We start from the raw sequence: 21,445 nt of genomic DNA, 5'->3' as shown, positions 1-21,445 counted from the left end.
TTGAGGCTCCCCAGCACTCACAAAGAGTAATAGAATCACACAATGGTTTGGGTTGGAAATGACCTTAAGATCAACCAGTTCCAACTCCCTGCCATGGGCAAGGACACTTCACACTAGACCACATTGCCCAAGACTCAGAGCCAAAGGAAGTCTGGTACTTCCAAACCTACGTGTTCTGTAGGCAGAGGGGAAAGAAGAAATGTCCCAGCAGCTTTTGCCTTCACTGGCAGGAACCTTCTTTTAGTTCACCCTAAAAATTTTCATGTACCTTGGACACGTATCTATCCATATATCTCCTTTCCATATACCTAATCTGGCCAAACTCTGCCACTTTCAAATACTACTAGGTCTAGTTTCTCTGGATACCATGTGTCTTCCCAACCAGGGGCCCAAAGAGAAGATGGGTTCACTGGCCATCTCTGTAGGAAGGATGAAATTGAGAGGGTGGGCACAGTGTCTCCCCTGCTGTGGCAATGAGGAGATAATTCCAACCTCTTCAAGGATGCAAGGATGTGCCCACCAGAAATTGCAGTAAGAGGATCTGCACAAGAGCATTTATTCCCGCAGCTTAGTCCATCCCAGACCAAGGGGAATCACACAGAGTCAACTCAAAACTGCTGGATCCACAGCTTTTCTATGTCTAGCACTATCAGATGGGAAGAAAAGGAGCCACTGGCCTGACAGTGTCAGGACTCCTGGGGGATTTAAGGGATTAAGCAGAGAAACAGATTCCCCTGCGTTTGCCATAGGCACTCAAGCTCCTCGTGTTGTGCACTGCGCTCACACACACACACACAAACCCCTCCTTTATGTGCACATCCATCTGCTCACACTTGTACAGCCAGTGATGAACGGGAGCCTCCCAGCCCAGCGGGGCTTTTGTGCTCCTGCCCTTGAGTGTGAACGCCTGCGTTGCGAGTTGATGCTGGGGAAACGCGTCTGTCCCCTTCTGCGGGTAAAGCTGTGGGCAGCAGAGCGGTGCCAGTTGCTTTCCCAACCCTACGCTGTCCTCTGTCCCTGCAGGTCCCTTGCACTAGGTCAGCAGTACAGCTCGCTGGGGTCCCAGCCTATCCTCTGCGGCTCCATCCCCGGCCTCGTCCCCAAGCAGCTCCGCTTCTGCCGCAACTACATTGAGATCATGCCCAGTGTGGCCGAGGGGGTGAAGTTGGGCATCCAGGAATGCCAGCACCAGTTCCGGGGCCGGCGCTGGAACTGCACCACCATCGATGACAGCCTGGCCATCTTCGGGCCAGTCCTGGACAAAGGTAACCAGCAGAGCCGGGGGGCTGTGGGCAAATAGGTTTAGGTGGGGGGGGGGGGAGATGTCACATCTCCCTTTGGCTTTGGATGCACCAAGGATGTCCCACGGGGAGCACGTTCTGGGAAGAGTCATCCCAGCCTTCAGTTCTCCAGTTTCTTTTTCCCAGTTTTCTTTTGGGATGCTACAGCAAAAGGGGTCACAAGGGAAGGGCCCGTTCCCCTCCCAGGAGCAATCAGCAGACGAAGTACAGGCAGGGGAAGGCCTTGCACCAAACATGCACACACGTTTCAGGATCATGGGCTCCATCCTCCCTGCCCAGGGCATGCAGTGCTTCCAAACAACAGGGAAAAAGCCAAGGAAGAGGGTTGGGGTCAAGGCAGGCCCTTTGAAGCATTGTCTACCCCAGGCGGCCGGTGAGAAACCATGGTGGAAAACCAAGGTCCTGATAAGGCTTAGTTGGGATTTCAACCAAAATGGTCAGGGCTGGGAAGAAGAAGAGGGAGAGGAAATGTATTTTCCCTCTCCTGTCCCCAAACACTTGCTCTTGCTCCCCTTCATCGCTTCCTCTTGAAAGACCAGCTTTCTAGACCCACTGATGTGGATCTGGCACATTGGAATCTCATTGATAAGGCACAATGAAGTCCAGATTCCCAATGAGGTCACAACCTGGGCATTACCCTGGGAAACCTGAGATGCTGGTCCCCAAGACAGATGGGGACCTGCACCTCTGCCCTGCAGCCAAATCCAGCCTCATAGGAGGGTGCTGGAGGACTTTGGTGACAGATAATCTGTCCCATCTCCAGTTAGCAATATCCAAGACCTTAGGTCAAAAAGCATTGCCATGAAACTGAACCAAATGGTGGATAAAAACCTCCCCTTCTCTCCAACCCATCCCGTGGATTTTGTTGACTCCACGCTGAGTTCAGACATGCCTTGGTTCCACAGCTCCGTGTATGTAACTAAAGCCATTCCCGAAGCTTCACTGGTATCTTAGAATCCCAGACTGGTTTGGGTTGGAAAGGACCTGAAGATCATCCAGTTCCAACAATGGGGGTTCCACTAGGGAATGGTGATGCCATGCACCAAGCCTCTGTAGCCCAATGGTTATTTAATGAAAGTGAATTAGTCTTTGGAAATGGGAATCTTATGCTGTGGCCTTGAGGAAACTGGAGAAACCTGGGTTGAAAGCAGAACACGAGGCTATTCCCCAACAGTCCCTGGAGCGTGCCAATCTCCTGGGGAATCTTAGAATCACAGAACCACAGAATAGTTCGGGTTGGAAAAGACCTTAAGGTCATCCAGTTCCAACCCCCCTGCCATGGGCAGGGACACCTCACACTAAACCATGGCACCCAAGGCTCTGTCCAACCTGGTCTTGAACACTGCCAGGGATGGAGCATTCACAACCTCCCTGGGCAACCCATTCCAGTGCCTCACTACCCTCACAGGAAAGAATTTCCTCCTTAGATCCAATCTAAACTTCCCCTGTTTCAGTTTTAACCCGTTACCCCTTGTCCTGTCACTCCAGTCCCTAACGAAGAGTCCCTCCCCAGCATCCCTATAGGCCCCCTTCAGACACTGGAAGCTGCTCTGAGGTCTCCATGCAGCTTCTCTTCTCCAGGCTGAACAGCCCCAACTTCCTCAGCCTGTCTTCATACAGGAGCTGCTCCAGCCCCTGATCATCCTCGTGGCCTCCTCTGGACTTGTTCCAACAGTTCCATGTCCTTTTTATGTTGAAGACACCAGAACTGCACACAATGCTCCAGGTGAGGTCTCACAATCTTCCCTACAAAGCTCCAACATTCCACACATAAACACTTGATGCCATTCTTTGTCAGCCTTGGCACAGCTTCCTGGCACAGCAGCAGCTTGTGCCAGCGGAAGGAACTCGCTGGGTTAAAGTGTGATTCCTCGCTAAGAGGAGCCTTGAGGTTCAATCCCCTCCTCGTTTGCCAGGATGTATTTTGGGGTAGCTGCTGTATCTCCTATCAAGTCACTTGTCATCGAGGCTTGCCACGCTATAGCTTGGGGCCTGATAAAAGCACGGCCTGAACTTCAGCTCTTACAAGAGCAGGAAGTTTGAAGGTTCTTAAAAACTGCCATTAAAAAACCCCATCATAAACACTTGAAACACATTAGAAAAGAGCTATTACAGCATTCAGGTGCTGCAAATCTCCCACCACCATTGCTGTCAGCAGGAAAGCGCTTGAAAGTCAGGTCTGACCCGTCCTCCCCCTAATCAGCAAAGTGAACTTTGAATTCATGAAGAATATGCAAGGATTCTTTGGGCTGCAGGGACTCGAGCAGAACCTCCTGCGTGGACATGCCCCAACACCCCCCTGCGCTCCCAGCTGACACAGCCAAACATCACCCCTAGCTCTGAAACGCCTCTGACAGATGGGGAAGAATTATTGAGCACCCTCGTTATGCAGCTCTCCCCAGTCAAACCCTGATGCATCGAGAGAGCACGGCCAGGCTCTGAGCTTGCAGTGTGTGGTTATCCTGGTGTCTCACCAACCTGTAAGGAGAACGGTTAAAAACAGACAGCAGCATCTGCGGATAACGGTATATCAAAGGCCAGCCCGCTTGGCTGGGGTGCTTAGTGACATCTTTAACTGTGCTGATGTCTTCTCACTGCTGCCTTGAAAGTCAGTGGGAGGAGAGGGGATGGGGCTCATTTCACCCATGTAGTGATGATGTCTGCAATGTCAGTAGTGCCACTCTTGAACCGTAGGGACAGGCCAAGGGAATGGCTTGAACCTGCCTGAGGGGAGACTGAGATGAGCTCTTAGGCAGAAGCTCTTCCCTGTGAGGGTGCTGAGGCGCTGGCACAGGGTGCCCAGAGAAGCTGTGGCTGCCCCATCCCTGGCAGTGTTCAAGGCCAGGTTGGACACAGGGGCTTGGAGCAAGCTGCTCCAGTGGAAGGGGTCCCTGCCCGTGGCAGGGGTTGGAGCTGGATGGGCTTTAAGGTCCCTTCCCAGACAAACCAGGCTGGGATCCTATGGCTCTACACAAACACGTTTCCAGCCACTGCTTCCTCAGCTGAAGGAAGAGACAACATTGGCAATAAAAAGGCTTTTGTCCTGCCCTGATAGACCTCATTAGCAGTGATGAATCCAGGAACCAACGCTGCTCATCACTGCCAGCGGCACTGTGGATAGTGTTGCTGGACACATCTGTTGCCTTCACAGCATCACCTTCTCCCAGGCTCCTGTCCCACTTTCCTTAGGTGCAGCACCAACAGAAACCAAGAGTTCTGAGCCCATAACCTGGAACTGAGACCTGCAGTTGTTGCCAGCTGGGTTTCATATCTGGCCCTGAGCATCTGTGACTGCTATTGCTGTGCTCCCTGTTGACTTCCAGGACCCCAGAGGGGTGTAACCCCACAAACCAAGGCTCAAACCAGACAACAATCACTACTGCAGCTTGGGCTGTGCATTAGGCCAATAGGCATTAAATACTAAGCCCAAAATAGCCAGCATTTAAGCTATGATAACTACCTGGATGAAATCACCTCTAAGTATCAAAGAGCAATATTTAGGTTAATCTCATCTACTACTCCCTTAAGTAGATTGAAGCTATTACAGAAAAAACTTCAAAGGTGCCTTTTTCATTACAATAGCATAGAAAATCACTTCTAATACAGCCTAAAAAAGAAATTGAGGATAATTTCAGTTTAAAGGAGCTGCAAAAATGTTAATCAGGGTTGGGTCCATTCACGGAGAGCTTAGTCTGAGGAGCAAGGCAGTGTGGGGAAAGCTTGCAGTGCTTGGGCTGCATGGACCCTCTGCAGCCCACATGTTCAAGCCATTCTTGGTTGCTCCTTCTGGGCTCATCGTCCAGGCTTCGAGTGCTGTGTCAGTGTGGGAGTGTAGCAGGCTCCAGTCACCAGATCAACCCACAGTCCCACCCCATCTCCATCGCGCTTCGCTCCTCAGCTTCACCATTCCCCCTTCGCAGCCGGTTGGTTCCCCAGGGCCACGCCGATCATTTCCCTGCAAGTTTTTCTTCTTCTTCTTCTTTTTTTTTTTCTGCACGTTGTTTTTTCTAACCTGGGCTCTGATTAAAAAAACCCAACCACCAAAACCCAACCCAACCCCAGGACGCGGGGTAAGATCGTGTTTTTACAAGCAAATTCCCCGAGATGATTTATACTGCAGGTGTGCAGTCTGGGACAAGGAGGGAAGAGAAACCTGCTTTTCCCTCCCCTCTCTTCTCCCTCCCTTTTCTACTTAAAATAAGGTCAGCTCTTATTAAAGGACAAGGTCTCCTCCAGCCAAGCCCTGCCCCAAAGCCGGGTGACTTCCTGCTGCTCTGGGAGGGCGAGCAGCAAGGAGGTGATAAAGGACATGATGTTGGTTAAAGCCCCGTGCCTGGGATGGGCTGGTTGTGAGGGCAGGAGGCAGGAAGGCCCCAGAGGCATCTGGAGAGCAGCTCCTGGGACGGAGGAGAGGTCTCTGAGCCGCAGGCAGGACTGGGTCTGCAGGAGGGAGCTTGGCAGGAGCAAACTCCTGCATCACCCCCTGCAACGGGGGAATGGCTCTTCCCCTGCCTCCTCGCACCACAGCTGCCCTTTGTGTGCTCTCCTTGTCCAGGAAGATGCCACTGGTGCTCCAGAAGGGTCCTCTCCTCCCCAGCCATGGTCGGGCTCAATCCTCTTGCCATTGGCACCGGCCAGGGCAGCGCCTCGCGGTGCAAAGGAGCCAGGTGCAGAGAAGGCAGCTGGGCCTGGGCTGCCTTTGGGGGTCCTTGTGTGCTCATCTAAGCCCCTGCCACGAGCTGTGAAAAGCCAGCCCCGCGCTGAGATAACCCATGGCTTTTCTCAGCCATGACACTTGCAGTCATTTGCATCTAAACAAGGGGTGTGTGGGATCAGGGGCCGTCTTGATATAAACTCAGCAGCTTAAAGGGAAAGGGGGGAGGGAAAAGGAGAAGAGGGAGAGAGAAAAATAAGCTTATAGCGATGAGAAAGAGCTAAGCTTCCTCCCCTACTGTGAGGCCGGGCGAGCGATACCATCCCCGCGCTGCAGTCGTTTCAAATCACTGCAGCATTCACACGCCCTTTAGCCATTCTGATCCGGTGGCGGGGGGCTGGGGAGCGCCATCAATAGGGATTTCCCAGCCGGGCCGGCGGGATTGGAGGGTGACGGCAGGACAGGGGGAACATTGCCCCGTTGCTACGAGGTGCTCCTGGGGAATGCCAGCGCTCTGTGCCGTGGGTACGCTGGCCCGGCGGAAACATTCTGCATTATGCTGGTAATACAGTGTGACACCGCGGGAACAATGGCAAATTGAGTGTCCCAGCAGGTAACGGGCCCGGCTGGGAGACAGTCGCAGCCGTGCACTGTCAAGGCGGCTCTAATCCTCTCTGGCCAACCCCTCCCCTGGTTCTGGGAACGCTCTTCCCGCATTTCATCTCTGGGAAACTCTCCCAGCTCCTCGCCCGGACCCGGGGCTGGATTTCAAGGCAAAGCGCTCGTGTTTGCAGCTCCGTCCTCCCCGCCCCGCCCCACGCGTGGGCCACAGGGGGTGGGTTGCATCCCACCGCTGCCTGGCCACGGCAGCAGCGGCCCCAGCTCGGCCCCCATCCCGGCATCCATGCGGATGCACAGGCACACGGTGCCTCTCCATCCCATTCCCATCCTTTTCTCATCTCCCTCCCCGGGGTGGGAAGCAAAGGCACATGAGCAGGGAGGGCGGCTCGTGTTCTCCCCCTCTGCCCCCGAGCTGTCCTGGTCTGAGGCCAGAAGGGCTCGCTAGCTCCTCTAATCTGATCTGCTGTAGATCACAGGCCACCCAAATAGCCTTTGTCAGGCTGAACCACTCTAGTTGAAGCAGGGATCTTCAACCCATAGGACCCAGTGGTCCCAGTATACGCAGCTGGTGAAAGGTATGTAAGGAAAACTGCAGGAGGTAGAGGCTGGATCTCTGCTGGTGTTATCAGAGGTGGGAAGGGCAAGGAAGGGAAGAGTGAATTAAAGTGAAACCCATAACATGGTCTTACGGGATTGAGCAGCCCTGGTTTAGGATCACGTTTGGCACCTGGATCCGAGCTCTCCACGCTGCTGCAGAGATGTGCATTCCACAGCTGGCACATAGCCACGAGCTGCCCCTTCGGACCACCTGCACAGGCTGAAATCAGCCAAGTCTGAGCTGCCTGCCTGTCAGGAGCTCTACCCCACCTCTGCAGCCCAGAGCAAGACCTGGTGCAGCAAAGACCTCCCCAGGGCACGAGGCAGGAGCAGCTGAGGGATGCATGGGGTGGCTGAGGGACAGTTCCTGGCTCCTGCTCTGGAAGCAGGAGATGGGCTCCAAGGTCATCGCTGGTCTGAGCCAGCAGAAAGCCCTGACTTCCTCCCGCATCCGCTGAGGGCTGTCTTGATCATTTGGTCAAGCTACACCCATGAGGCAGCTGGAAACATCTGCAGAGCACCCAGGGGCACCATCCACCACCAATGGTCCCCAGACACCTGCCTTCAGCACCCTCCTGCTCTCCTGCACATCGGGGATGGGCTTGGATTGACTCTGACATCTACCCTGGATGTAGAGACCTCAGGTCTCCATCTTCATAAGGTGGCACACAGGGTCAAAGCACTCTAGTGTCATCCACAAGGGTGCTGCACTTAAGAAGCCTGTGCCAAACATGAGACATGTCAACCAAAAGATGTCCTCAAGGAGAAAGCTGAGACTGAGACACTACTTTGGCTGTGCTTGGGAGTGCCTCTATCTACTGCAGCCTTCGTGAAGTCAACGGTCGAGCTCTGGTTGATTTCCAACTGAGGAGAAATAGTACAACACTGTAAAACACCCCAAGAGGCTTTAAGAACACCCAAGCAGAGCTCTGTAGCTGAAGAGCCAGGTCACTGCAGCAGACCCGGAGTCACACTTCTACCTGCTGCTGCCTGTGCGCTTCAGGTGTCACCAGCAGCACCTGACCCACGTCTTTTAAAGAGTAATAAAATAGATTTTCACTTTTTAAAGAAATCTAGATGAGATTTGGGTAAGGCCCTGGCACAGGGTGCCCCATCCCTGGCAGTGTTCAAGGCCAGGTTGGACACAGGGGCTTGGAGCAAGCTGCTCCAGTGGAATGGGTCCCTGCCCGTGGCAGGGGCTGGAGCTGAATGAGCTTTAAGGTCCCTTCCAACACAAACCAGGCTGGGATCCTGGGGTTCTGTGATGCTGAAGGAGGTTAGGAAGGAAAACACAAGTGTGACACTGACCGGTAATCCCATGGGCTCTGTTCATTCCCAGCTACGCGCGAGTCTGCCTTTGTCCACGCCATCGCATCGGCAGGGGTGGCCTTCGCCGTGACCCGCTCCTGCGCTGAGGGCACGTCCACCATCTGCGGCTGTGACTCCCATCACAAAGGACCTCCAGGAGACGGCTGGAAATGGGGGGGATGCAGCGAGGATGCCGACTTCGGCGTGCTGGTGTCCCGGGAATTCGCTGACGCCAGAGAGAACCGGCCGGACGCACGCTCGGCCATGAACAGGCACAACAACGAGGCCGGCAGGACGGTGAGTGCTCAACGGGTCCAGAGCTCGCAGCACGCCCCATGTGTGACTCCCCTTGGTGTAATGGGACCACAGGGTCCCATAACTCCAGGGTTATTTTCCAGGGCACAGCATTTCCACTCTCCCCAAACAGGCAGCCATGGGTTAAGAGTTAAAATGAGGGTGCTGAGGTGCTGGCACAGGGTGCCCAGAGAAGCTGTGGCTGCCCCATCCCTGGCAGTGTTCAAGGCCAGGTTGGACACAGAGGCTTGGAGCAAGCTGCTCCAGTGGAAGGGGTCCCTGCCCATGGCAGGGGTTGGAGCTGGATGAGCTTCAAGCTCCCTTCCAACCCAAACCAGGCTGGGATGCTACAACTGGACCTTGGGATTAGACTGGGTTGGACAGAGGATCAGAGCAGCTGCCCGAATCAGCTGTGCTTCTCCAGTGGGATGTTTCTGCCACCCCCCCCCCGAGCTCCCCACATTCACAATCAGCCCATGCTTTCCAGACCAAGCTCAGATCAGGCGTTTAAACCCTGGTAGCAAAGGCAGGTGATCACACCCTGGGCATCCCGACCTGCTGCTGACCACCTTGTTGTGTCTCCCCTGGACAGACCATCCTGGACCACATGCACCTCAAGTGCAAGTGCCACGGTCTCTCGGGAAGCTGCGAGGTGAAGACGTGCTGGTGGGCCCAGCCTGATTTCCGGGCTATCGGGGACTACCTGAAGGACAAATACGACAGCGCCTCCGAGATGGTGGTGGAAAAGCACCGCGAGTCTCGGGGCTGGGTCGAAACTCTGAGGGCCAAGTACGCTCTTTTCAAGCCACCGACAGAGCGGGATCTGGTCTACTATGAGAACTCCCCCAATTTCTGTGAGCCCAACCCCGAGACGGGCTCCTTTGGGACAAGGGACAGAACATGCAACGTCACCTCCCACGGCATCGACGGCTGCGACCTGCTGTGCTGCGGTCGCGGCCACAACACCAGAACTGAGAAACGGAAGGAGAAGTGTCACTGCATCTTCCACTGGTGCTGCTACGTGAGCTGCCAGGAGTGCATACGTGTCTATGATGTCCACACCTGCAAGTAAACATAGGTAGGTCTCCAGCTGATGGGAGGTTGCTCCAGAGCAGGGCCATGGGGTCCGTCAACCCTGTGAGCAGCCCCCATGTGCTGGCCTCATGCTTCAGAGGATGGCATTAACAAACCCTAATGCCCTGGGCCGGGGCAGGCACCCTCACACAGCCAGCACCAGCGCTGCAGAGGGGGCTCTCAGCATCTCACCCACACAAGGCAGCCCAAAGTAAGACCTGGTGCCGCAGATGAGCTCCGTCACTGATCCGCTGCCTTCTCGTGTGCTGTTTGGCATGATGGACTAACCGGGGAGAAGCAGGGACAGCGAAAGCTGAAGTGAGGCACAGCCACACTAGCCAGCGTGCTGCTGACACAGCATGCAGAGCTTCCAGCTCTGTCCTCCTCCGGAGGTCAGGCCCACATAGATGCTAATCCAAGGAGTTCAGGTGGAAATGAGTTTCACACAGGGAGAGTTGAACAACTCAAGGCTCCCCTGCCCGCTGGCATGGCCATCCTGGTCTCAGCAGATGCGGTAAGGAGGAGGAAAGGAGCCAATTCCCCGCAGCAGGCAGGCTCCTTCCTTCCTGCTCCAAGGAGATGATGTCAGAGAAACCTGTCTGAGCCTTACAGCCAGCCTCTCCTTTCACCTCGCCTTTGCCCTTACTAATTCCCACAGCCCCAGATCATGTCCTATAATCCCCCCGAGGAGGACAGCAGGAAAGCAGAGCCCAGAGCTGATCCTCTGGCACGTGGGCAGGGTAAGAGCAGAGTGCACATCACTACTCCAACAGCCTCCTTGCCATGCAGCTGCCCAAGGGAGGCTGTGAAGCAGCCAGGCAGATCCACCCAGATGCCACACCCCTTTACTAAGCATTCCCTAATATGACTTTATACCCCAGAGCAAGCTCAGAGCATCTCCCCAGGCACAGGGTGAGCTGCTACGCCAGCTCTGAACATCAGTAATGATGGGGAGACAGAAGCTATGGCAAGAAAGTGCTGTCCAAGCCTTTTCCTCAGCCTTCCCCCACCAGGCAAACCGGTTCAAACCATTTCATCCAGCAAAGAGAGGTAAAGGCAGATGGAAAAGTCGACATTTACTCAACAGCACAACCCCAGGCAGGACCTTTCCTTCCCATAGCGGTTTGGGAGTTATCAGCAAATCATGAGGGGTCCTCACCAAGCGCAGATGTTACGTTACCACTAGCAGGGATTTGGGCCCCAAGAGTGGCCACACACATCCCATGACCCATCTCAGTGCAGAGGAATCAGCATTTGTCCCTCCACCTGCTCCCCAGGCCCTATCCCCCCTTCTTGACCACACGCCCCTTCATTTTGGGCTTGTTTTCATGGTATATTGACCCTAGAAATTAAAAAAATACATATTATCTGTGTCCTGGTGGGCTCCTCTGCAGCCAATGAGGACCAATAACCGTGTTCCAACGCCATTTCTCAAGCATCAGTGATTTAACACAGAGATATGTCCCAACCATGAAAGCTGTGTTTTCTACTCCACTCTCTTCTTCATCCATGGGGAACAGCAGTATGCAGTACTGCACAGAGCAATAAAACGGGTGGAAGACCCCTCTCACCTGGAGTGCCAAGAACCCTCCATGGCCTTGGCACTCAAACCTGTGGCTGGAGAGAACGAGAGCACAATTCTCAGTCCACCCTCTGTAGAGCATGATGAGGAGCTCCTGGATCCACCCAGCAGGAAAAGCATCAGCTTTCTAAACTTACAGATCCCAGGAGAGCTCTAAGGCACCTCCCAGTTCAGAAATAAGCCCTCTTCCAATATGGAACCCTGTGTCTGGAAAGACTCCAAGTACCTGACTTTAAAGAAAATCCCTTCTTTGGTTGTTTGGTTTTTTTTTAATCAAGAAAAGGTATTTAATATTAAATAGAACATTTATTGCCTTGTAATGATTTTACTGTAGCCAGGTATTCTAGCACTGAATGGAAGACCTTTTTTCCATCAATTTGCTGTATCCAAAGTTTTGTATAAAGTTGTAGAGGTCGATTTTTTTTATTTTATATTCAGAAAATGTCTCTTTTTATAAGCATTATTTATTATACAATGTATATACTTGAGTTAACTAAGATTATATATTATATAAATATATATATTTGGAGAAAAATCTATTTCAACTTGCTTTTTTTTTTTTGTGCTACGTCATTAAAGAGAAGGTAAAAAACCAAAAACATGCACTTGCCAGCTTGTGTGGTTTGCCTCTGAAGGTCCTTTAAGTCCTGCTGAAGAACAGCTATGGGAACGGTGGTTCTTCATCTAGCCTCTTATGCACAGCCATATGAATGCAAGCCAATGATGGTAAAATATAGCAAATAGTGTTCAGCTGTAAAATCTCCTCTAAGTGTGCCTAAAACATGAGATTACTGGATTAAAACAGACTTCAGACTCCATACTCACCCCCATCAATGCTCTTTCAAGCTGTCACTGAATCACCTTTTGATGGTTTGGACCATTGAAGATCCAAGTTTTCTCCTGTTCATGAATAAGTCTGTGGGGGTTTCTGCAACACCTCCCATACATTAACGATGCCATTAAGTGCACACAATTTTACACAGATCTGGCCTCAAATATACCTATCCAAAGGACAGAAAAATAACAAAATTGTTCTCTTTTCCTGCACCGATCCCAAATTTATACACAATTACATCTGCCTTCTGGCAGAGTGCTGCCTGAAACATGGTGCTGCTTTGTGTGTGAATGATGCCCCAGCTCTGTTTGACTGTGTCACATCACATACAGCATTGGAAACAGACTGGTTTGTGTTGGAAGGGAGCTTAAAGCCCATTCAGTTCCAACCCCCTGCCACAGGCAGGGACACCTTCCACTAGAGCAGCTTGCTCCAAGCCCCTGTGTCCAACCTGGCCTTGAACACTGCCAGGGATGGGGCAGCCACATGCTTCTACCTGGGCCATCTCCTGCTGGGTGGCAGCAGCAATGCCTTCAAAGCTACACAAACACCACCAACGTGTCACCAACAAACCAGACAACCAAAAAGTGCAGCCTCATGGAGTGTTTTGAGCTTAACAGCACTGTGATTGCAAGCTATCTGTATGTCTGTCCACCATCCCAAGCTATTCTCCACCACACTACGCCCCAAATCCCATCCCAACACTTTGAAATACATTTGCCTTTGGTTAACAAAGCTAACTCAGAGACAGTTACATTTCTGGAAAGTTCAGGAAAAGGCAGTAACAGGGAAAAGAAGGGGAAGAAATTGGCCATTACTGTTTAAAGCAATACAGTTCTCACCATAAAACCACTCTTGCCCAGGTAGTAGAGAAAATGTGGTGGAAAAATGCTGCCAGGAGACATTCTCTTCTGCCACCTGCAGGAAACACTTTGGATGGAGATCTCAGAATAGGCTGGAATAGGTGGAATGCCACACCCAGCATTTTGCCCTGTTTTTTCAACACGGCCTTCTTCAAGTGTGATACCCCTGCTCACACATGCATGAATCTCTGGGGCTTCTTCATCACTGCAAGGCCCAGAAAACTCTAGGATGGGTTGGACCACAGGTCTTCTCAGCCAATTCCTTTAAGACTACCTGTGGTCAAGCTGTCCAGGCTGGGAATATCTATTCAATCCACCCATGCTTAGGTACAAACTGAGCATCCCTCTGGCTATCAGCAGCCTGAGAATAGTTTTGCTGTCTTCAAGCCATACATGAGCATTCCATATATACACCTCTGTTCAACGAGCACCAAAGACACAGATGTCTCCTAGATCATCACAAGTTGTTGTGCTTTTTATTGAATCCACTGAATGTGCAATTAAACCAGATATTTATTCATCAATATAGTTCTGGACAAAGACACAATAAGGTTTACATCATTTTCTCTGAAATATAAGTTAATGTGTGCTGCTGTCACTAGGACTAGCAGAGGAAAGAAAGGAACAAATAAATTCACAAGATCATACACAAAATGAAAGGGAATAATAACCACTGGGACTCGCCATGTCATCACAATACAACAGCACTGCCAAAGGAAAAGAAAGCAGAGTGGAGTGACTAAAATACTCCAGCTGCTGTAAGTGTGCACTAAGGACTACAGTACCTTCACCTTTGGGGCTGAAAGAACGTGAAGCACCCTCTTTCCCTGGGAACACCACTTTGGGTACAAGCTGCTAACCCTTAGCAGCGTGTCTGGTCAAGTTTAGGAAGCTACAATGACTAAGATCCCATAAATGGCTTTGATTTCATGCCCCACCAAATTGAGGTATGTTCCATAAACCTTATTAAACATGTGGAGCCAAAGAACCAGAGGGGAGTAGCCTCATACAGTCATCATCAACAGCATCCCATTGACGTGAGATGACTACTGGGGAAGGACCACGTAGCAAAGTTTGATACATTCCTTAATTTCAGTGCAAAATCATGGCAATACGTTATCTCGTGCATCTGCAGGGCTTAGCTTCCTCTCTGCCTCTAAGGAGGAATTGCAGCTTTGGTAGCATGGCCAGAAAATGAGACATAATGAGGCTGGCTAATACCAAAGCTGCCATCTACACTGCACTCATGAAGAGCTGTCAGGCCGGAATCAGCATCTCTGAAGCTGTCAAATTAACAACGAGCTTTGATGCCTTCAATACTGGATCTGGAAGTTTCTTCTACTCTGATCAACATACTTCCCTGCCTTTTTCCAGTCCCTAATGCCACTAGCCAGTCTCTCTCATAGGGCCACAAAATACCCAAATATAAAAGAAAGCAGGTATCAGCGTTTAGGCAATTCTGGAATTGAATTACTATGGGCACTGTTTTTAGGTAATCAGCCTGGCTCAGTGTTCAATGAGGCATAGTATGACATAACATCAGATCAGGATAGAGTCTTCACCACAGACTGTCAGGTTTTATTAGAGGTCAAGAGTTTTTCCTATAGGAGCAACTGGATGCTGGACACAAGTGAGCATTAGCTTCAAAACTTACAGGGCAATTCCCTCATGCTCAAACCAAATGAGAATGCAGCCTTGCCTGCACAGAGACAGAAGCACAGTGTTCTAGGAGACACTTCCACATGATATGAGGATATTAAAGACAAAGAATAAAGATACTGTATTGCACTAAACATGCAGATTCCACATTGGGTTCTTGGAAACAGGGGAGCATTTCAGTTTGTCCAGTATGTGCAACACAGAAGAGTAAAGAGCCCAGTGTGTATTCTCCAGGTTGGTCACTTTTCCAGCTGCTGATCTTGCACTTGGTCCACCTTCAGTCTAGGCAAGGAACTCTTGCAAAAGAAGCCAAACCCGTCAAGAAAGCATGCACATGTATGAAAGCATCAAGCACACACTGGAACCCACTCACATGGAGCCAGGATAGATACTGGTGTGTTTCCCCAGCACAGGTACTGCCCTACAGGTATTAGTCATTTTCTAGAAGATGCCACTGTCAAGACTGGGCTCAACTATTCCCTGTGATACCTACAGGGGAAAGAGTATGACATCCTTCTCTCAGACAGGAGAAACACAACAAATCAAAGTTCCAGATTTTAGACAAACAGCTGGATTTTAACTCTAGCAGAGCCTCCTCTGATTTACTTTAGCTCAAGAACGCTAAATCGTGGTCCAACATCTCATTTAAAGGCACAGGTAAATTAAGAAAAGCAGAGAACTCAGGCATGCAGGTTCTCAAAAAGTTGTCAGGACCTCCCCCCTCCCAAATCAACTGGCTTATAGCTGCACGGAGAACTGAGCTGGTATAGAGCTCTATAAACAGAGGAGAGGCCACCACTGAGATCAGCTACACTGCACTGCAGCTTCCCCTCAAGGAGATGCTTGTTTCTGAGCAGAGAAGAGGATTTTAAGCAATGCTTTAAAATAAAAGTACTTACGTTCCTTCTTCTCTCAGAAGAGCCAAGAACTTTTTCACCCGGTACTCAGGATCCATCTAAACATCAAACAAAACAGATCTCCATTAACATGATGCAATCTTACAGGAGGAAAATGAAGCCACAAAGACAGCTGGAGATGTGTGTTTGCTTTGCCCATACATTGCCCTGGCCAGAGATCAGCCTAAGTATGTCCTCATACATCCTCTGTCTTCCTTACCTCCCGTACAGCTCCAGTAGCACAGGAGAGGAGCTGCACGTGGTGGGTTAGCACATAAGGGAAAGCCGAATCCCAGCACAAGGCTTCCAGAACCAGCAGTACCAGCTTGTGGTTTGGCTCCATCCACCAGGAACATCCCCCTAAAGATCAGTCCTGCCTCTCCCCCGTGTTCTGTTTAAAAAACCCCAACAAAACAACACACAAGTTTACGTGTCTGCACAGTTTAGGGCAGCATGAAGCCCCCCCCGTCTACAGCATCATAGGTGTGCAGCCACGGGGCGATGCTGTGAACAAGGCTGGGGTGAGCATTTCCACCCACCTCCAGATTCAGAACTGCCCATGATTTACATAACCTTTGCCTTCAGGTTTGAAAAGAACCAATGCTGAAGGTCAAAGCAGAAAAAGAAAACGTCCTGTGTCAGAAGAAGGAATCCATTGTCAAGACTGAGTGAAATGGACTGCAACAGAGCCAGGCAGTCCCTGAAGGCCTGCACCCTTTAAATACATTTAATACATGTGAGCAATGACTTACTGACTTGCCTGTAGGTATGGAATTAAAAGCCAAGGAAGAAGAGGAAAAAGTAATCTAGATAAATGACTTTATTCCCTGAGGTGACATCCAGTCAGAGCATATCCTTAGTGCTGTGCAAGTTTTAACAGAATTGTGAATAGTGAACGGAGGGATACATGACTTATATGCTGCTAAACTACATGCCTCTTAGCTTATGCTCAGCCTCTCCTAGGAAGATCTAAGGACAGTTCACTCAGCTGCACTAAATCCATTTGATGTGAAAAGAGAGTGTGTGTGTGAAGGGGGGAAGGACTCCGAAGGGCGCTGGGATGTCAGCGTGGAGGATTAGGGCTGCATGTTACACCCTCTCATTTTTAGCGTGCATACACTGTCGAGCACAAGCTTGATGGCTGCTCGCAGGCATGGATGATGGCTGCGGGGGAGGGTTAAGAGCTACATATTTCTACCCTCTGCAATTATTTTCTTTAAAGTGCTGAAAGTGGAAAATCAAGAGAAGAGCAGCTGAACAGCCTGACAGATTTATCTTCTTCAGGGAGAGAGCGCATACACCTGCACGGGCACCTTCGTCTTGAAAAGAAAAACAGAAGGATCCTAAGTGATTGCTATCTGCAATCTTAACGTGCTGGGTGTAGAGAAGGCATTCCATGAAAGGTAAGTTAATCCAATCCCACCAGTTGCCAGATACTCTTCTCTGAAGTGCAGCTCTAAACAGCCTATAGGCACTGCGGGTTTTAAAGACCTCTCCATGGACCAAGACCCGGTGCTTTCTTTGTTCAGAACATTTCTTCTCACTGTAGCTCTTTTCTCAAACCAATTCAAAGGCTCCCCACACATAGCTAAAGCAGGAGTCGGCAGAGAAGTGAGAACCTCTAAGACTGCTCCCATTTACCCCAGGTCCTTCCTGGACCAGAAACATTCTTACTTGTAATGACATTTCTATCAGCATCAGCAGCTTCTTGATACCAATCCAAACAGGCTTTCCTTTGACATTCTGTGCAATAGTGCTGCGTTCCTTGTCTTTGAAGTTACCCAGGAGCTGGGAGGGGGGAATAAAATACAATAAAACAAATAATCAGCAAGAGGAGATTGTCAGTAGGAATAATGCATCCTACCTGACTCAGGAAAAAAGAGAATGAGAAGCTAGAAAGCATTTTCTAGCTTGGAAAGAAAATTTGTTGCAATTTTGCCTAGACAAGGCAAAACACATTTTATTTGATAACAGCTCTTCCCATAACATCTCTAATCAAACAGTCAGTCTCTTTTATGATGCATTCCAGTTTTTCTCCAGATTAGACTGTAGAAGGAACACAATGGCTCAAGCTAAAGTGAGTTTTCAAAACAGCTGCTAGATCATCTGTGTCCTTCAGGCTTTGATGCTATTATCTGAAGGGGGCCTAAAAAGGGTGCTGGAGAGGGACTCTAGCGATAGGACAAAGGGTAATGGGTTTAAAGTAAACCAGGGGAAGTTCAGGTTAGATACAAGGAAGAAGCTCTTCCCTGTGAGGGTGGTGAGGTGCTGGCATAGGTTGCCCAAAGAAGTGGTAAATGCTCCAGTCCTGGCCGTGTTCCAGGCCAGGTTGGTCAGAGCCTTGGGCAACATGGTCTAGTGTGAGACATCCCTGCCCATGGCAGGGGGGTTGGAACTGGATGATCTTAAGGCCCTTTCCAACCCAAATCGGTCTGGGATTCTATGATTCTATCATCACTGTGACAATTCTGCAAGTTGGCATGAAAGATCTCTCTGCAGTTTATTTTAACAGCTTTCAATATTCACTACAATTTCCACTATGACATAGAATAAGAAGCCATTAAGTGCATGAATTTATACAGAACCTATAATCTCTTCAGCACCAAACACCTTCACCCAATGTTGTTCCTAGAGCCTGGCACCCTCAAGGAACATCAATTTTAAGTGTCCCAGCTATATTCATTACCCACTTCCATGCCCTTGGAATCTTTCAATCCACTCCACAAACTTTTCCCCTAAACCTACTATTCCCTCACTCTCCCTTAATTTAGTGTATGAAAAAGTAATTCAAAGGAGCCTTAGAACTGTTAGCATATGACATAATGTTAAGTGGAACAGTGTTCCCAAACACAGACCTACTGCAAAATTACTCCTTTCCAACACATTTTGAGCTTGTTTGTCATCATTGAATCTTTTCTTACCTCCAAAGCCTCCATCAGCTGCTCCCCTGTTGCAATGTTGGGCACGTGAATTGTGGTGCTGAAAGCATTCAGCATTTCCATTTCCTGCAGGACATCTTTGCGACTGGTGGTTCCAATGATGAGAAGCTTGCGACCCTGTGCACACAATGGAGTAAGTGTCAAGAAAGGCAAAACAAGAGAGGAACCAGCTTTGGGAAGTTTTAGCTATCTACATATGAAAAATGGGAAATGGCCATGTAAAAACACCACTTAAAATAGAACTAGTAGGATTCAACCTGCCAGTAATTGAAGTCATCTAGAGACTACTCTGCCACTGTGCAGACAGTTGCAATGGTTTTATGGGTCACATTTGAAGAGCAGAGGTTCCTGTAAGTCTCTAAGAGTTCCCATTGTCAGTGTGGTTGTGTACAAGGACAGTACCACATCTGGCAGTCTCTGAGTTCAAACCAACAGTGCACACACCAATTCCGAGCTGACCTGAGCAACAGCAGGGTTTGTAAATAACAGAGCAATGAATGGAAAACACCAACTGCCAATAACAATCAGGGTTTGGTTCATGTTGCAAATGCTATTTCAGTGCTAGTTGTATGTCACTGTGCAGTGTTCAGACACTCATCAATGCTGGCTGGTGGCTCCATCAAAAGAGCTCTTGGGTAAAACCCCCTTTTTCAATGCAAGGGACAAGGAGGCCACGGGTTGACCAGAAGCCTGGCTTCTGTGCCCTCCTCATTTGCTGTACAGAAGTTTAGCTGATGCTCAGAGACAAAGAGTAACGTTCTAAACTTCAACTTTGTGAAACTAAACTTGGCTTGTTTCTTTAATAATGACGACCAAACAAACTAAAACCTATTCCCAGAGCAGCCAGAATTCATTGAAGTGCTTTGCATTCCTCTGACAAAGGATGAAAACTTATTTAAACTTAGTAAGTCTTTGATGGAGATTCTGCATCTTCACAGTATTTGTTTCCATTTCCCAAGTGCCATCATATTCCTCAACAGCCTGTGTTTGAACAGATCATGCTCCTGCTTTGGGTGATGGACAATGAAAAAGCACCAGAACTGGTATAACAGACTCAAGTGTTCACTTCAGGTTTGGTTTTAGCCTAAAACAGCACAAGGAGGTGGTGCCTAGCAGGCTGGAACCAGAACATGCCCCAGGTCATGAGCTTCATCCAAAGGCAACACTGTGCTGACCTTCCTGTGTATTCACCACTGCCTGCACCTCAGGAGGCACTACACTCAGCATCTCAGTCACCTCTTTAGAGGGGCAAATCACCAGAAACCTAGCAGACAATTTCATGGGAAGCAGCCAATTCCCAAACTGATGACAGAAATGCCAGGTTTAGCACTGCAGAGGGAGTGAGAATGCTTTATTCCTAGACAAAACTCACTTACTGGCAGCCCCCAGCAAGCTGAAAAAGGTCTGAGTGTCTAAAAATGTCTTTAGTAGCCCTGAGAAGGGCATGCACTGTCCACCTAAATACAACTATTACGTAGGCTGCTGCTTCCACTGTGTTCTGCATGCCCACTGCACGTTATTCGTTTCCTTTCTGATCATCAGGTCACTGTGTAGCAAGGCCAGGAAAGTCTCTCATTTTATGAGTCTGAGCTAAATCTGAACAATTCAGTAAGATCTTGCAGGTAAAGAGGAAAAACCAATGCATGTGGAGAAAGTGAAGAGCATTTGATCCTCACGCCTACAAGGAATTCAGAAAGCTCCCTCAGGTGCTCATTTTCAGCTAAAGCACTTCATAGACCAAGAAAACCCAATGATGCTCAGCAACACAAAAGCTTTCTGCCTGCATAAAGACAAACTTTCAGTGGTCTTCATCTTTGGGAGGGGGTGGTAAAACAGACTTTAACGCAGGCTTGCAAGCTGTGTGAAATGAGTTCCCCAAGAACACTTGACCCATCACCTGCTCGTGAGCCACAGAAGTCTGGTACAAACACCTCTGCTCTGAAGTTACCACCCAAGGACAAGGTTAAAAGGTGCCTCTGACTTGCCAAGATAAAGCTAGGATAACAGCACACGTGAGAGCAGAGCTGATGCGTGCTCAAAGCCTTCAGAAGGCAGAGACAGGGATTATAAGCAGATCTGATTGAGAAAATTTCATCTGGATTCTGATTCACTTCGCTTTCATAGCTGCTATTTCCTCAACACACTGTCCTCAGTGGCCTTTTGTTCAATTCAATAGTAACACTGATGTACCTGATGTTATATATGCTCTAACTCAGGAAAAAGTATAAGCCCTTTAAGAACTTCTGCTGCCTTATTCACAACATTTGAACAAGTCAGGTACATGCTGTTAGGCCCCTTCAAAGTGTTTTCTCGTTACACAGGTAAGGTGCTAGGGTACAAGGGAAGCCAAAGACTCTTGAACAGGACTGAGCCCTCCAAACCAGCCCTCCTGCAAGCACAAATCCATGCCATGCCACACCACCAAGCCTGATGTGCTTCACAAGCTATAGCAATTCTTTTAAACTGTTCATTGTTACTGTACGTAACACTCAGAATCCAGACCACCTTGGGTAAGGGGTTGGGATAATGACATTTCCCTACGAATTATGAGCACTTTAGGGGAAAAAACCCCACTCAAATGCAGCTGACAAGGCAGGATGTGTTCCCAAAATACACCTAACAGCATGTATACAGTGTCTGGCCCAGCAGCGAAGACATCCATCAAGGGAATAACAACCTACAGCCTTGAAGGATGCCACCTGAGCAACCTCCACATGGGTGAAGTCCACGCCTGATTGCAATAAAAATGCAGTCTCGTTTGGGATTTCAGCCCAGACTAAAAGGTCTCACCAGGACAGGATGTAAGCGGCACAGAAATGGAA

The 21,445-nt window shown here is 49.6% G+C and overlaps 2 protein-coding genes across 4 annotated transcripts in view; one reads left to right on the top strand and one right to left on the bottom strand.

Moving 5' to 3' along the window:
- Window positions 1-10,271, top strand: part of WNT3 (Wnt family member 3) — a 30,744-nt gene extending 20,473 nt beyond the window's left edge. The window contains exons 2-4 of one of the 2 annotated variants that reach the window (XM_062631811.1): window positions 1,024-1,265; window positions 8,513-8,778; window positions 9,368-10,271. In XM_062631811.1, coding sequence (XP_062487795.1) covers window positions 1,024-1,265; window positions 8,513-8,778; window positions 9,368-9,847 — 988 coding nt within the window. In that variant the 3' untranslated portion in view covers window positions 9,848-10,271. Of the gene's footprint in view, window positions 1-898; window positions 1,266-8,512; window positions 8,779-9,367 lie in introns of those variants that run through there. The other variant, XM_062631810.1, reaches the window with a different exon arrangement.
- A 3,312-nt stretch (window positions 10,272-13,583) lies between these two features.
- Window positions 13,584-21,445, bottom strand: part of NSF (N-ethylmaleimide sensitive factor, vesicle fusing ATPase) — a 50,898-nt gene continuing 43,036 nt past the window's right edge. Inside the window, exons 17-20 of one of the 2 annotated variants that reach the window (XM_062631813.1) lie at window positions 18,606-18,740; window positions 17,359-17,472; window positions 15,688-15,743; window positions 13,584-15,277 (exon numbers count right to left, since the gene is read on the bottom strand). In XM_062631813.1, coding sequence (XP_062487797.1) covers window positions 15,262-15,277; window positions 15,688-15,743; window positions 17,359-17,472; window positions 18,606-18,740 — 321 coding nt within the window. In that variant the 3' untranslated portion in view covers window positions 13,584-15,261. The remainder of the gene's footprint in view (window positions 15,278-15,687; window positions 15,744-17,358; window positions 17,473-18,605; window positions 18,741-21,445) is intronic. The other variant, XM_062631812.1, reaches the window with a different exon arrangement.

Source organism: Pezoporus occidentalis, unplaced genomic scaffold, assembly GCF_034315485.1.
Source record: "Pezoporus occidentalis ecotype Australia unplaced genomic scaffold, CSIRO_AGI_Poc_V1 ctg375, whole genome shotgun sequence".
NCBI classification, from domain to species: Eukaryota; Metazoa; Chordata; class Aves; order Psittaciformes; family Psittacidae; genus Pezoporus; species Pezoporus occidentalis.
Note: the sequence above shows the minus strand (reverse complement) of the source record. Positions and strands in the feature narration are given on the sequence as shown.